Genomic DNA, 16,898 nt, shown 5'->3' with positions numbered 1-16,898 from the left:
TTGTTCAGTCCCGGCTCAGTCCTGGCTCAGTCCTGGTTCAGTCCCGGCTCAGTCCTGGTTCAGTCCCGGTTCAGTCCTGGTTCTCGTGCAGGTCTTCACGTTGGACGGGGAGCTGGTGCTGAAGTTTGGGTCGAACGGAGAAGGGAACGGTCAGTTTAACGCTCCCACCGGAGTCGCCGTGGATCAGAACGGAAACATCATCGTGGCCGACTGGGGCAACAGCAGGATACAAGTAAGTACTACTACTACTACTACTACTACTACTACTACTACTACTACTACTGATACTACTACTTCTATCACTACTACTATCAGGATATGTACATTTTCAGCGGACAACAAGCTACCGACCCAAAAACTAACAACCAAACAAACCCACCAAAAGCAGGTTCATAAAAGAAGCAGCTAGATTAAGATGTGTCGCTGCTGAACAAGTGCTAATATTTCACATCAATGATTAAAACGGCTTTAAAACATCAATTAACTCATAATAGCCTGCATGTCAATCATTACCGAAGCCAAGCCAAACCCCCAAAAAACAGAACCGTTGACGAGGTCGGCGAGATACATCCTAATCGAATCAAAATAGTCGCAACTTTTGTCCTTTGTCAAGTCCTTTGCAAACTTCTGTAACCTAAACCAGGGTTAGGGTTGTCAGTCTTGTCTTAGCAGTTCATATTCATCCCTTCTCTCAACCGTTAACGCTCCTGGACACGTTTATCGTTGAAGAGAATCCAAAAATGTCTCCCTGTCCAGCCCCACTTGGCGATTGTCGACGTTTGCGATCCCGCTTCTGCTGCCTCAAGTCCTTTTCCGCCTTGCAGGTTTTCGACGGCGCCGGATCGTTCCTGTCCTACATAAACACCTCGGCAGACCCTCTCTACGGGCCCCAGGGTTTGGCCCTCACCTCGGACGGACACGTGGTGGTCGCGGACTCCGGGAACCACTGCTTCAAAGTCTACAGATATCTGCAGTGACGGCAGCAGGGCTTTAATGGTTCAGTTTTCCCCGTAAACCTTTGGCTAAAGTTACACACTGAGAGTTTAGATGTCCGTGCGTCGTCCAGGCTCGTAAAGCGAATCCATCCAGTTTTCGAACGGCAACAGAGGGACAAAGTTGAATTTCGTGCACATCCAGATTCTTGACGTGGATTTATTTGCTTGCAGGTCCGTCCAGAGATCTTTCTGGGGCCCGGGACAAGATTTGGGCCCCCTTTAAAGCCAGGGTATCTGATTTTCAAACCATAAAAGGAGGAAGCAGGTAGATAAATCTAGCTAAATTGTACCTTGCGCTCACAATTCCTTTCCCGAAGTTCAGAAGCAGGTTTTGATCGCCATCGCGCCGCCGGCAACGCTCAGGATTAGGCTTTTTCCTCCCGGTTTGAACTCGATGTAACGTACAACAAAGGGTGTCACAACAGTCCCGTCCCCTCTGAAGTTTGCCATGGTATTTTTCAAATTCATTTTCCGTCATAGGGTTTTAGAAATGGTCTAACGTTAAAAGAGTTTAAAGGCGTGAAGGCGGCGGCTAACCGGCGTTGCGGTAACTGTAACGTGGTTGCTACTTAAAATCAGCACCTTACAAAGTTTCCGAAGCAGATTTTAAGTAGAATTCCAGGTCTTTTGAAAACCCTCGGCGACTGTTGAGCTCCAGTTAGTCTCTGGTGGAAATAATACAAACGTTTTAGCCGTCTGAGACAAAAGATTTATGATCGCGTGGATAATGATGGGTCGTAGCTTCAAATCTTGAGTCGTAGCTCCAAGAGTGGGACAGGGACAAAGACTAGAACCTGTTTGATATTTGAGAGTCCACGATCACTCCCTGTCAACGCTGTGATCGGGACTTTAATATGTCATTCCCCTTTCCTTCGCTAACTTTTGCAAACGCCAAAACACCGGTAGCATGTCGCGCTAGCCTCCGCTAACAGGTAACGGCTAGGTCGCGGCTACTGGCTACTCGCTCTGTCATCCGACTATTAATGCATCTCGTCTTGTAGCGTGACATCCGTAAAGACGCAAGAGATCGTGCGGTCGACACCCGGGACCCCTTTGACCCCCCCCTTATCAACAGCCCTGTACGCAAACGAGTTCACGTCACGAAAGAAAATGCCCGGCACGGTTCAATTAAACTCTTGCTGTACAATTTTGAACGTGGCTTCGCGGGACAACCGAATTTCCCTTTCAGCTCCCGATGTCGCCGTCAGCCATCGAGCTCCGTGAACGAAAGGTGTGCAAAGGTGTGCAAAGGTGTGCGGAGACGAACTGTGGACTCACGCCTGGCCAAGACACTCCGTCACACCGAACAATATGCAGGAGCGAGTTTGTCAATCACCATTTTTGGAAGAACGAAGCCAAGAGATAAAAGGTACTACATTATGCCTTATATAGGCTTTTTGAAGGAGACGTTAATGCGCTTCTAATCACGATATAACAAAACAAAACTCCAGCTACGTTCACGATTATGACGCGATTGAAAGTTCCAAAAGTCGACTTGGCGTAATATAGTGTCTTTAAAATGGAAGTGGAAGCGAGTGATTGGGGAGACTTTGGTGACAGTGTTGAATGAGGAATGCCTTTTGAAGCGTGCGCGATCCGAAAAGTGCTCTGTCCATTTGTTCGACCGTCATTTATAAAAAAAAAAGTTATTAATAGTTAAGATATTTAGAACAAAATTAAATATCAAGGCAAAGTGGATCTCAAACTGTTCACACCGTCCACTGTTTCAAATGGGATCGGACGGTTTAGTCTTTGGAGCTGGTCCTGGTTTTGTTCGACCAAGTTGGGGCCCGCTTTGGTCGTCGTCTTTTGACCAGTTTTAGTCCTGGTTTAGTCCCGAGTTTAGTACTGGTTTAGTCCTGGTTTAGTCCCGTTTTAGTCCTGGTTTAGTCCTGGTTTAGTCCTGGTTTAGTCCCGGTTTAGTCCCGTTTAAGTCCTGGTTTAGTCCTGGTTTAGTCCCGTTTTAGTCCTGGTTTAGTCCTGGTTTAGTCCTGGTTTAGTCCCGGTTTAGTCCTGGTTTAGTCCCGTTTTAGTCCTGGTTTAGTCCTGGTTTAGTCCCGGTTTAGTCCCGGTTTAGTCCTGGTTTAGTCCCGTTTTAGTCCTGGTTTAGTCCTGGTTTAGTCCCGTTTTAGTCCTGGTTTAGTCCCGTTTTAGTCCCGTTTTAGTCCTGGTTTAGTCCCGTTTTAGTCCTGGTTTAGTCCCGGTTTAGTCCCGGTTTAGTCCCGGTGGACGGTCTGCGGTCTGAACAGTTTGTGACCCTCTAAACGTGCGCTCCAGTGTGAAACGGCCTCTTCTTTTGTACATACGGAGATTGTCTGAAAAGTGAATGTTTCTTTAAATTCCGCATGTGCTCGTGTCAGTCTTTTCTGCTTGACTCAACGATTGTTTTTGAAAAGACACGCCTTTCATTTAACGTCTGCTGATACTTTCTTGTTTTATTTATTCATTTACACAACTAAAAACTTTTAAAAATGCAAAAAAAAAAAAAAAACGCAAAAAGGGAATCCCTATGGATGTTAAAACCACCCGACAATAATCTCTACCTGTAACTTGGCCTGGTTGCGCGACGTCACCTGCTTGTTTTCATGGATTTTAATGCCTTATTGTGGAACATTAATGATGTTATAAAGAGTCAGACGAGGTGAAGTATTTGGAAACGGTTCAAATTTGTGAAATTCAATGGCAGGACCTGATTGAATCCGTCAAAAATGTTGCATACGGAAGCAAAATGTCTTGTATTTTATTTTTTCTTTATAATCATTAAGATTTTTATTTTTCAAAATGCAAAACACGAAATAACAACAATAAACAGGGCAAGAACGGAAGGAATAAAATGGGTAAAATGAAAGGAGAAACTAAAGAAAGAAAAAAATGGTCATATTTATTCCAAAATTTTTCGAATTTGTCCATATTTTTGGGAGATTTTCAAAAAACAAAACAACAAATAAATAATAGGAACAAAATCACATTTGAAGGAAACACAAATGTCCAAATCGTTTCAGATTGTCGATGTGAAACGAGAAGAGAAATGTTGCTTAAAGATGTTTTTTGCTGAAAGTAAATGTAACTTTGGATTAGTTCAGATTTCTGAATGATTTCTTTTGTATCCATTGAATTTTGAATGTTCACATTTTGCATTGGTTGGAATTTGTAAATGAACGTCTGAATGTGTCTTTTTTTAATATATTTGATCTGCATATTTATAATCATATGTATTTATTATTTATTTATTAGGCCTATTCGAGTCCGATTTTGTTGTATTTGCCGTTTATTTGTCAAAATGCAGATGTTTCGACCTGTTTTATGGTTCATATCTCTGTAATTACTAATCCACACAACAATAAGTCAAAAAGCGATTGAATTAAGCTGTATTTATCTTGATTTAAGTATATTTTGACTTTCTTAAAATAAGATTTGCCAACATAACATGTAAGTTTTGTTCATAATTCAAGTGTAGGAGCATTTTTTTTTTATCTCATTTTAAATAAAACAAGATATTTTTTGCTGGTTCCATTGGCAAACTTACTTTAAGCCCGTCTAAATATCCTCGAAACAAGGACATTATTAACATTTAACAGACGTGATGGCCTCGCTCACTGATTACGTGGTTGTTGTCAGTTGAAATGTCGGTTAAAATGAAGTTTGTGGGGCAAATCTGTTACAAAAAATGATAAACTTTGAGGTGCGTAAGTTTGGATGTTGCTTTCAGAAAACGGTGAATTTCTCATAAAGTTAAAGTTTATCTGAAATGTTGAGATCAAATTGAGCGCCATCTATCGACGTTCATCCCAAACAAAGTCTGTTTTTAACGCTTTTTCATCTACTTTGTTATTTTATTCATTGTTTGTATCCATCAGACAGTATTTATCTCTTTTATTCCTTGCCGACGCTTCAAAACGACGCGTGAAACGAGATCGAAACAATGTAAATATTGTGGGTCTTTTCTCTGAATGCTGAAATCTGAATGAAAATCGAATCGGGCATTTTCATCTTTTAAGTGGACTTGGTTGAACTTTTAGCCTTAATTATTAGAAATGTTGCTCTTTTTTCTTTTCAAATAAAGTCATGGCGAAAATGTCCCGTCTTTGTCCGTCTCCCTGGCAACGCATTTTAAATGAATTAAATGTGAATTGGTGAGTCGCTGATTTTTGTGGGATTTTTCTGTTTTGAATTTTTTTTCAAAAATTTAATGGGTTTTTGTTTTTGTTGTTGTGTTAATATTTATCATAGTTTTATGTCAGTCGAGTGGCAGTTTTTGAAATTTTTTCCAAAAAATTACAGGAAGTAGCGCCGAGTGTCGTCAAAACATAGAGAAAGCGCACCCTACAGGTCAATTGTAGAAGTACAATGTGGTCCAAAAAGTATACTCAAGTAAGAGTAATTTAAGAGGTATTGTATTTATAATTTGAAATGTATGTAATGTGGAGGACGAAAAACTGTTAACTGCAAAATTACACCTTCTTAAAACAAAAAAAATGCACTTGTTTTAGGCAAAAAATGTCCTTGAAATAAGTGAAATTATCAATATATATTTTACTGAACAACAATTCTTGAAATGAGCTTAATAATCTTACTTATGTTGCGTTTATTTAGTAGAAATGTCTTAAATCTAGTCACAAAATGTGACTTATCTTGTTTCAAGTGAATAAATCTTGGTTGGATTTAAAAATTTTGTATTTTCAAAGGGTCGACACGAAAAGTAGAAAGATATGTATCTTATATGCTCAAAATTTTTCAAATTTTTCAAACGAAAGACGCAAAAATGGAGCAGCGCGAGAAACACAAACGTTCAATCCGTTTCATATTGTCGACGTAAAGTTTTTGTCGATTTCCTCGCAGCGAGAAGAAGAAACGACACTTTTACACTTTGAAGACGCTGTAACTTCAAACTACAGCGAGAAATTCAAGCACAAATAAATGTCCAAAAAGTAGTCCAGAAAGCACACTCCGTGAAAAAGTTGCTCAAGTAAATGTTGATATGCGATATACAATCCAGAATATTCATATGTTTGATGGGAAAACCAACTACCCTATTTTCCAGAGTATAAGTCGCACCAGCCAAAAAATGCATAATAGAGAATAAAAAAAACATATATAAGTCGCACTGGAGTATAAAATGCTGTTGCAAGTGTGAAAATAACAAATAATATCACATATAAGTCGCTCCGGAGTATAAGTATATAAGTATAAATATAAGTATAAGTCGCACCCCGGCCAAAACTATGAAAAAAGGTGCGACTTATAGTCAAGAAAATACGGTACGCAATGAATGAAATGAACATCTTCACTTAGACTTGGTTTTTAACGCGATATGAACTTTATCATTGTATATCGACTCCACGGCGACGATCGGGGGATAATTTCACGCCGTTTAGAGGTTTTTAAGTCGACATTCGTCCAGATAAACGCGCTGTGCGGGTGTGAAAAAGCAAAGCGCCGAGTGAAAAAGTGGAAACAAACGAAGCGGCGAGTTCAGGAATATCAGTGACGGCCGCGAAAGAAACTGAATCTGGGTGTTTTTGTTTCTTTTCTCAAAGTGGCACAGTTTGTTCAGAACGACGGACCGAAGAGGTGGAAGCGCTGGCCTCGTTCTGTTGCTGCGCAGTTTTCTTAGAACGGACAAGGTTTTTTTTTCTTTTTTGAAATCCTCCGCATGCGGTGTTTGGACGTGTGCGTCATGGAGCTGCTGGTGTTGTGTCTGCTCGTCGTCGCCGTCGGTGAGTTTATTCAAAGCTGAGATTCATCAAAATGTAGTTGTCCCAAAGCTAAGAAAAAAGAAAAAAAATTGATTGCAAGTTTTTCATTATGTCATTTTATGTAAAAACGGCCAAAATGTCACATATTTTGGGATAGTTAAAGCGCCCCTGCAGGTCGGACGACGCATTGAAGTAAAATGCAGTTAAGATAAAAAATATTTTGAATTTAGCTTAAAAAAAAAAAAAAAAAAATCTTATCACAGAATAATATTTTTTTTAAATTCATAATTTTCAGTTTGTTGAATTAATGTTTAGAGAGTAAAAAAAGTTGTTTCTTTTGGTTAAATTCTGCATAAACTTTGACTGGAATGAGTGTCCCTGGTGTGATGTCACTTCCTGTCATTTTCTACTGATTTTTCAACGTTTTCTCCACAAATAGCTGCTCGATCGGTGTAAAACTATCATTTACATGTACGACAAGTATAAATAAATCAAATAAAGTCAAAACTAGAATATTGTAAACACCTGTCAAATGTGATGTGTTAAATGTGATCATCTTGTTGACGTATTAGACACAAAAATCTTTACAGAGGGGATTTTGGATTTATTAGTTTTTGATTTAACTAGATTAAAATTGTCCAAAACATTCAAATTTTGCCTCATTTTTTAACCTAGATTTTTTTTTATATCAGTAATAAATGAGATTCATGGGAAGAATGGAAATAGTTAAAAGCCAATCCTCTGTCAGTAAAAACATGCAGTCTGGAGCCGAGTTCAGACTTTTTCTGACACTTCAGTTAATCCAGAAAAGATCCTCTGCCTTCGCACACTCGGACTTTTTATTTTTCACTTCCAAACTCTGAAATTGCCTGTAGATATTCAAAATTTCACTGGAAACTTGGAAAAAAGCACAATCGATTAACCAATTTCGTTAATCGATTGTATAAATAGTTGTTTAAAAATGTGTGAAATGCGTTCGATTATTTGACATAATCGACTCGCATCCATAAATTTATACATCGTAAAAGTTCTGACGTGTTGTACAAAGGGATTTGTCGAGATCATTAAGTTTTAACTAAAAAGAAAATGAGGCAAAAATTTCAGTAAGACCAACTTTACTCAAATACTAAATAAGAAATCCAAAATACCTTCTATTATTTTAATGTGTCGACAAAACAAAGCAGGAGATTTCAACACTTTTGTCCAATTTTTCCCAAATATACGCAATTTTGGCTCTTCTTTACACAAAATGCCTTATTTATCTGGGAAAACATTACATGAAAATCAGATCTTGATCACATTTGACCTGCAGTGTGAACGTAGCCAAAATCCCCAAATTGTGATTGATCAATATAATATAATACAATATAGCCATAATTCACATCAAAACCGAGACTTCATTTCGACTAGAACTACTATTATTTGCATGTGTAACTTTCAAACTCGTGTTTTTCTTGCAGACACCAGTTTTCTCTCATCAAACGAAGACGTGGACGATGCAAAAAGGAGTAAGCCACGTTTTCTTTTCCGTTTAAGTGCGACGTGTAACAAAAACCTTCTTTTCCAGTCAAACGAGCCGCGTGTAACCCTGGAACCTGGTGTCCCTACGGAGGCCGCCAATACGTGTTTGTGTGGGACCCTAGACAGTGGGCCTACGCTCAGGTAACTCGAGGCGGTGAAGCCTTTTTGGTCGAGTTTGTAACTGATCCGTTTCCTCCAGCTTTACTGCCAGGCGCTCGGGGGAACTCTCGCCGTCGTCCAAAACAGAGCGCTCAACGACTTTCTGAGAAGTCTCTCCTGGAGAATGGACGCTTGGATTGGGTTCTCGGATGCACAATATGTCAGTACCGTGTCAGATTCAACAGTAAAATGTCATTTGTTAGAGAGACTTTGTTTTTTCAGCGGATTAAGAATTTTAAACGCCGCTGAATTTCGATTTGTTTATTTTAACCTTGAATATTTTTTTTTATTATGAATTTCCTTTGCTGTACTATATTCACTTAATTTATTTAATGTATTCATTTCATTCATTTCATTCATTTCATTGTATCTATTTAATTTACTTTATTTACTTCATATAATTTATTTGTTTCACTGGTTTTATTTAATTTAATTTTAATTTTTTTAATTTTATTCATTATTTTATTTATTTTATTCATTTTTATTTTTCTTATATTATACATAAACATAAAATACATTATCTGTGACATACAGTTACACAAAGAATGAATGAAGAGGAGCAGAAAGAGCGGCAATCTTATGTTTTCCTCAATTTGAAAATTCTAATTCTTCTTTTAAAGGAGAAAAATTATGCTTTTTTCCTGGTAATAGTATTGAACTTTACCAGATGTAGATCATAATTTAACATTATGTTCATTGTAAACAGCCGTATTGGTCGTAAACGGCTGAATAACTGAAAAAGAGCCACTGACTTCCTGTTCAAAGCGGCAGAACTGATGAGCCCCGCCTCTTCATAGTGATAAACCCCGCCTCTTCATAGTCACATTTCACCGTAGCAATCAGCGGGTTGTCATGGATATGGTTTTATTTTTGAAAAGTGGCTACGTGACATTTTAGAACTCAACACGTGTCACTCTTAATTTCCAATTATCTCCAACTAAGTACAGGGATGTGGGCGGGGATAGGGGATAGATGAAAACAGAACATTTCCAAGCACGAGAGCCTCAGATGCAGGGCAAAACAGGATTAACTCCAACCAGCCAGTTTGAAATGTGAGTTTAAAATGACAGGAAGTAGAGCTGAATCCCTCTGTGATGTCATCAGTGTGTGACACGGAGACAGTTTAAACCATGGTTGGACTAAATAAAGATGTTTTATGGTCTTATTGTGCGTCAGATCAGAACTGTTGTGTCATTTATGTGGAGTTTGGCTCTTGTTTACAGTCTGGTTGCTATGGTAACAGCTGTGGAATTACCCCAACCAGGAAGTACAATTATAAACTTATATATACAAAACTTTTTTCACACCTTATTTTACATTCTGTTGAATTTGAGGGCCAGAAATATAGGCACTGAATATTTAAAAGGTGTATTTCTGTTGTTGTTGTTGTTGTTGTTGTCGAGAAAAACACAGAAAACATACACTACAAAAAATGTCATGGTAAAAAAAAAAAAAAAAAAGTTTAAAATTTACCAGGGTCTGAAATACATTTATGACAATATTTGTCTATTTCGATTAAAAAAAAAAATTGGAACTGAGGAAAAACACATTGAAAACGTACACTGCAAAATTCAGCGACTAAAATTCAGAAAAAATTCACAAAAATGTACGCGCGACCTTCCGTACTTGTTTGCTTTGCAGGACGGCGTTTGGCTGTGGGTGAACAGCGAGCGCGTGCGCTTCACAAACTGGTGCAAAGGAGAGCCAAACAACTACGGCGGGAAGCAGCACTGCGCCGTCACCAACTACAACGGTAAATGCGCTCATCATGCACGGATGGACGCGGAAAGACCCACGTGTTTCTTTTTCCACAGGCGAGAACTGCTGGGACGACCACGACTGCGCGCTCAGTCGCCCTTATTTCTGCGAGAGAAAGCCCCCGCAAACATAAGCAGAATGAGGCGTCTTTACAAACGTGTCCAAAATCATGCTCTAGCGTTGATTCCTGGAGTTGTATTTTGATTAAATCATGATTGTTTGATTGTTTGTGTCAAATCACGTTCATTACAACTGTGTGCTTACATTAGCATGTCGGGGCAAGCTAGCTTTACCGTGCTCTACGGGCTGTACGGCGCTCCTGAATAAAAGCTGCGCACATGAAATTGACAAAGAGAATAGAACTTGTACATATACGGGCCGCACCTGACAGTAAACCGCAGGTGCCCACGTTGTAACATGAGATATTTACACGCAAATATAATACGTCGTCTTTTGAACCGGGGGTCTCGTGGCGCGCCCGCGGTCCGCTGTGCGACTAATTAAACTAATTTCTCCGTGAATATGAGTCTGATTGTAATAAAACACACAGCTTTTTGAAGCTTTAAATATAGAGAACACAACGTTTCCCCTGGACAGTGCTTCTACTGTCCACTAGAGTCTTCTTCTAGTGTGTCAAACGCTTGCGCTCCCTGCTAGAGTGCCCCCCGGTGGCCGTTTGCTAAATACAATTTTCTGTTGTTTACATATTTGTACTTTATCTGATGCCCAAAAAGGTGGTCAAATTCTTTAAATAATAATTGAAGCTTTCTAGTTTTTGTTACACCTCATTGAACATAAAACCATTTATTTGAATGTAGAAGAGCTGAAACTTTAGGATATTGTACCGTACAGGCCCAAAGATGTGACCATATGGAGAAGGATTAAGTGTTTTAATGGCCCCAGTGTGTATACATATCCAATAATTTGCTTTACAGAGGTAATGACAGGCCCAATTATGACTCAACATGGATTATTTGTGCGTGAAATACACAGAATCCACCAGGAAACGTCTTAAAACTGGGGAAAATTTGTGTTTTTCTGCATGCCAGACCACGTCCCCCACCACTCCTCCTACGAAATGACTGCATCCAAGCCGCTGTGGCTGGCGTCGACCTCCAATATGAAGGGACGAGAGAAATCTGCATATGCTCCGTTGCCATTCCTCAGTCTACGTAAACAGCACTCAGAACTGGCTTCTTTCTGTCAGAACGTCAGAACTCTGCGGTGCAGGGGGGTGGCCAACTTCACAAAGCCCTACACAAAGCGACGAATTAGCAAATTTCAAGAAAATACCGCAACTCGGTGGCCGTGGTGGGTGTGGAACAGCTAGACACTACCTCGAACTTGCTTAGGGATCATCTCAAAATAGGTTGAAACTGAAAAAGACAAAATATTTTTCATCTGGGGGGGTTGTACCTACTTTTCGTCTTTTAGTTGCTTTGAAGCTTTAATACATCGTTGTGGCAGTAATTGTTTTGAAATGCTAAAACATGCTCAGCAACGAGCATCAGGCCGACATCCATGACATCACACACTCATGACTTTGCTTGTTGTAAAATGTAACGCGCATAGCGATTTACAGCAGCCAATCAGAAACGTAGTTTAAATCACCTCCTTGTTGAGCGAGTTGAATCTACATGGTGCTGGTGCATGGTGCATGGTGCATGGTGCATGGTGCTGGTGCATGGTGCTGGTGCATGGTGCTGGTGCATGGTGCTGGTGCATGGTGCTGGTGCATGGTGCATGGTGCTAGTGCATGGTGCTGGTGCATGGTGCTAGTGCATGGTGCTGGTGCATGGTGCTGGTGCATGGAGCTGGTGCATGGTGCTGGTGCATGGTGCTGGTGCTGGTGCATGGTGCTGGTGCATGGTGCTGGTGCATGGTGCTGGTGCATGGTGCTGGTGCATGGTGCTGGTGCATGGTGCTAGTGCATGGTGCTGGTGCATGGTGCTGGTGCATGGAGCTGGTGCATGGTGCTGGTGCATGGTGCTGGTGCATGGTGCTGGTGCATGGTGCTGGTGCATGGTGCTGGTGCTGGTGCATGGTGCTGGTGCATGGTGCTGGTGCATGGTGCTGGTGCATGGTGCTGGTGCATGGTGCATGGTGCTGGTGCATGGTGCATGGTGCATGGTGCTGGTGCATGGTGCTGGTGCATGGTGCTGGTGCTGGTGCATGGTGCTGGTGCATGGTGCTGGTGCATGGTGCTGGTGCATGGTGCTGGTGCATGGTGCTGGTGCATGGTGCATGGTGCTGGTGCATGGTGCATGGTGCATGGTGCTGGTGCATGGTGCTGGTGCATGGTGCTGGTGCTGGTGCATGGTGCTGGTGCATGGTGCTGGTGCATGGTGCTGGTGCATGGTGCATGGTGCTGGTGCTGGTGCATGGTGCTGGTGCATGGTGCTGGTGCATGGAGCTGGTGCATGGTGCTGGTGCATGGTGCTGGTGCATGGTGCTGGTGCATGGTGCTGGTGCATGATGCTGGTGCATGGTGCTGGTGCTGGTGCATGGTGCTGGTGCATGGTGCATGGTGCTGGTGCATGATGCTGGTGCATGGTGCTGGTGCATGGTGCTGGTGCATGGTGCATGTTGCTGGTGCATGGTGCTGGTGCATGGTGCTGGTGCATGGTGCTGGTGCATGGTGCATGGTGCTGGTGCTGGTGCATGGTGCTGGTGCATGGTGCATGGTGCATGGTGCTGGTGCTGGTGCATGGTGCTGGTGCATGGTGCATGGTGCATGGTGCTGGTGCATGATGCTGGTGCATGGTGCTGGTGCATGGTGCATGATGCTGGTGCATGGTGCTGGTGCATGGTGCTGGTGCATGGTGCTGGTGCATGGTGCATGGTGCTGGTGCATGGTGCTGGTGCATGGTGCTGGCGCATGGTGCTGGTGCTGGTGCATGGTGCTGTTGCTGGCGCATGGTGCTGGTGCATGGTGCATGGTGCTGGTGCATGGTGCTGGTGCATGGTGCTGGTGCATGGTGCTGGTGCATGGAGCTGGTGCATGGTGCTGGTGCATGGTGCTGGTGCATGATGCTGGTGCATGGTGCATGGTGCTGGTACATGGTGCTGGTGCATGGTGCTGGTGCATGGTGCTGGTGCATGGTGCTGCTGCTGGTGCATGGAGCTGGTGCATGGTGCTGGTGCATGGTGCTGGTGCATGGTGCTGGTGCATGATGCTGGTGCATGGTGCATGGTGCTGGTACATGGTGCTGGTGCATGGTGCTGGTGCATGGTGCTGGTGCATGGTGCTGCTGCTGGTGCATGGTGCTGGTGCATGGTGCTGGTGCATGGTGCTGGTGCATGGTGCTGGTGCATGGTGCATGGTGCTGGTGCATGGTGCTGGTGCATGGTGCTGGTGCATGGTGCATGGTGCTGGTGCATGGTGCATGGTGCTGGTGCATGGTGCATGGTGCTGGTGCATGGTGCTGGTGCATGGTGCTGGTGCATGGTGCTGGTGCATGGTGCATGGTGCTGGTGCATGGTGCATGGTGCTGGTGCATGGTGCATGGTGCTGGTACATGGTGCTGGTGCATGGTGCTGGTACATGGTGCTGGTGCATGGTGCTGGTGCATGGTGCATGGTGCATGGTGCTGGTGCATGGTGCATGGTGCATGGTGCTGGTGCATGGTGCATGGTGCTGGTACATGGTGCTGGTGCATGGTGCATGGTGCTGGTGCATGGTGCATGGTGCTGGTGCATGGTGCATGGTGCTGGTACATGGTGCTGGTGCATGGTGCATGGTGCTGGTGCATGGTGCTGGTACATGGTGCTGGTGCATGGTGCATGGTGCTGGTGCATGGTGCATGGTGCATGGTGCATGGTGCTGGTGCATGGTGCTGGTGCTGGTGCATGGTGCATGGTGCATGGTGCTGGTGCTGGTGCATGGTGCTGGTGCATGGTGCTGGTACATGGTGCTGGTGCATGGTGCATGGTGCTGGTGCATGGTGCATGGTGCTGGTGCATGGTGCATGGTGCATGGTGCATGGTGCATGGTGCTGGTGCATGGTGCTGGTGCTGGTGCATGGTGCATGGTGCTGGTGCATGGTGCTGGTACATGGTGCTGGTGCATGGTGCATGGTGCTGGTGCATGGTGCATGGTGCATGGTGCATGGTGCTGGTGCATGGTGCTGGTGCTGGTGCATGGTGCATGGTGCTGGTGCATGGTGCTGGTGTAGCGGTTGAATGGGATGTGCCGTAGGGCCCGTGGACCATAAACAAACATGCCGCGACAGGTGACATTATTTGGAGAGTTCATAGCTTCTGCTGATAAACAAACCAAAGGATGTTCAGGGACTAGAAACTACCATCGTTTTATCAACGCGTACGTCGTGCTGCAGCAAGTGAAATTTCCCGATCGTAAAGGACAAGACATATTCACAGATGGACAGAATATTCATACTGTATGAATCAAATGCCATATTATGTAAATATGTAACATAATTATATTATATTGTTCAAGTTTTGAGAGTTTATTTGAGAGCGAGTTTTCAAGTGACTGTTAAGCTGTTAAATTTTAATGTTTCTTTTTTTTAAATAAATGTTATATGATGCCAGAAATGTTTAGTTTTTAGTCTTTTGACTAAAGGCTGCCCCCTGGTCAGAGATGACATGCCCGAGGTAGTTCATCTTTGTCTTTAAAAAACTGCATTCACTCAGTTTAGCCTTCAGACCCTCTGCGGCCTCTCCAGCACGACAGCCAGCCTCTCCAGATGTTCCTTGAGTGTGGATGAAAACACCACAATGTCATCCAGGTACAAAAGGAGGGACTGGCACTGTTGGTCCCCAAAAATGCGTTGCATCAGAGGCTGGAAAGTGCCGGGGGCATTGCAGAGCCCGAAAGGCATACGGTTCCACTAAAATAACCCAAACGCCGTGCAAAATATTGTTTTGTGTCGATCACGCTCTGTGACGAGTGCCTGATTGTACCCGCTGCCCAAGTCCATTGTAGAGAACCAGCGGGCACCGGTCAGGGCGTCAAGGGACACCTCAATACGGGGGAGTGAAAACACATCTCTTCGGATCTAATTGTTAAGCAGTCAATAATCGACGAGAGTCTGAGGCTTCCATCCTTCTTACGGACAAGAACAATGGGAGAGGCAAAGGGGCTTGAGCTCTCCCTAATCGCCTGCGCCTCCAAGAGCTTATGAATGTGAGATGAATGTGCTCCTTCACAAGCTCATAGTCAGAAGAAGGGACTGGCGATGGCATTGCCTGACTGGGACATCATTCAAGAGTGGGATGTCGTGAGTTCTGGTCACAGACAGCGAACACAGAACCGTACGTCCTCAGGAGGAAACACTGCTCCTCACTGGACAGCTTAGACAGATCCACCTGTTCTGGAATGTGATGAGACTTCAGTCACACCTGCTGGTAAACTGATTTTTTTTTTCATTACTTGCGCCAATAAAGTGATTTTACAACAGGACCATCGAATTCACAATAACTAGAACCTGTTTAATTCGATAATCCTTCCGACAACGCCAAAATGTAGCACTATGAAGGTAAATAGTTCAAAAACACAAACAGCAAAAACAGGAGCAAAAACAGTTTTGTTTAGCTGTGCATTTGACTGAAAGGATTTTCTTCAAACTCTTCACTTTTATGTCTTGAACTGTTTTGTAATTTCTGTCATGTCATGTTGTGATTTTTTGGCATTTTTTTTCCCGGTTGTGTGAAGCACTTTGAATTGCCTTGTGTACAAATTGTGCTCTACTAATAATCTTGCCTTATGGCGCTGGATGGAACGACACGAGGAACGACTGATGAGTCTTTCCTGGAAAATACACAACAATACACAACATTGTCAAAGGAATGGAAGCACTTTTTTTTTCTTTCAGTCATATATTAGTTAATGTATGTATGAGCATATTTTTTTACTTATCAGGCTTATTCATTGCAAATGTATTCCTTGCCATTAAACGTGCAGTATGTCTTTTTGGGGCGTCCATTTCCTTGTTTGCTTAGAAATGTTATAGTTTCACCTGAAATGTCTTCTTTTCTCAGTCCAAAAGGTTAAACAAACAGAAATGTAAAACAGACGAGATACAATCGGCTTCAGGTTTCCTCTGAGCTGATTTTATCTCTTCAGCGATCTGTGAGTTTCCCGGTCAAAGATTCTTCCTGTTGACTTTAAACTATGAGTCTTGGGTTAGATTTCGACTAAACTGACCTGACCCCGGCAGAGGTGTTTGGAACTCACTTAGAATATTGTACAAAAAGTACTCAGACAGAAGACAAATTTGACAGATAATGGCAAAATGTTTTTCTTTAGATTCAATATGTTTTAACCCTTATTTTCTATCTATTCTGTGTTCTCTTTGGTTCTGCCTGGTTCAAAAGAGAGAATTACAAATATAAAAACAAACAAATATTTGGAGTAATCTTTTTGCAACCTTTGTGGATAATAATAATAATAATGATAATTTACAAAAATACCTTAATCTAGAAGCTGATAAAATCACTAAAACTATAAAATTGTACTCAATCTTGTAAAAAAATAATAATAACGATAATAATAATAATAATAATATTAATAATAGAAAGAAGAAGACTTAAATTGGAAGCTGATGAATTCAAGAAAAATATAAAATTGTGATGACCGAGAATATTTAGTTTTTCTTCAGAGAGCTTTTTTTAAAATATTGAATAGTTGTTTGGATAAAGGAGATGTTATTGCTGTGATTAGAAGTTTACACAACTTGGTAATGATGCTACCAGACCAAGATACAGGTCAGGGCTCTCAGTTATAAAGCAAACCCACAAAAATGCT

General features: G+C 42.4%; 2 protein-coding genes across 2 annotated transcripts in view; both read left to right on the top strand.

Moving 5' to 3' along the window:
- Positions 1–1,019, top strand: part of trim2b (tripartite motif containing 2b) — a 14,922-nt gene extending 13,903 nt beyond the window's left edge. Inside the window, exons 12-13 of the mRNA XM_072458805.1 lie at positions 92–232; positions 825–1,019. Coding sequence (XP_072314906.1) covers positions 92–232; positions 825–977 — 294 coding nt within the window. The 3' untranslated portion in view covers positions 978–1,019. The remainder of the gene's footprint in view (positions 1–91; positions 233–824) is intronic.
- A 5,629-nt stretch (positions 1,020–6,648) lies between these two features.
- Positions 6,649–10,262, top strand: LOC140371555 (perlucin-like). Its single transcript, XM_072458726.1, has 6 exons — positions 6,649–6,712; positions 8,152–8,199; positions 8,259–8,353; positions 8,412–8,555; positions 10,013–10,124; positions 10,186–10,262. Exons 1-6 carry the CDS (start codon positions 6,649–6,651, stop codon positions 10,260–10,262), a joined length of 540 nt encoding a protein of 179 aa, XP_072314827.1.
- Positions 10,263–16,898: the final 6,636 nt, after the last annotated feature.

This window comes from Eucyclogobius newberryi, unplaced genomic scaffold (genome assembly GCF_026437365.1).
Source record: "Eucyclogobius newberryi isolate DKJ021-1_F unplaced genomic scaffold, fEucNew1.0.hap1 SCAF_22, whole genome shotgun sequence".
In the NCBI taxonomy this organism is placed as follows: Eukaryota; Metazoa; Chordata; class Actinopteri; order Gobiiformes; family Gobiidae; genus Eucyclogobius; species Eucyclogobius newberryi.
This window is presented reverse-complemented; position numbering and strand designations above follow the sequence as displayed.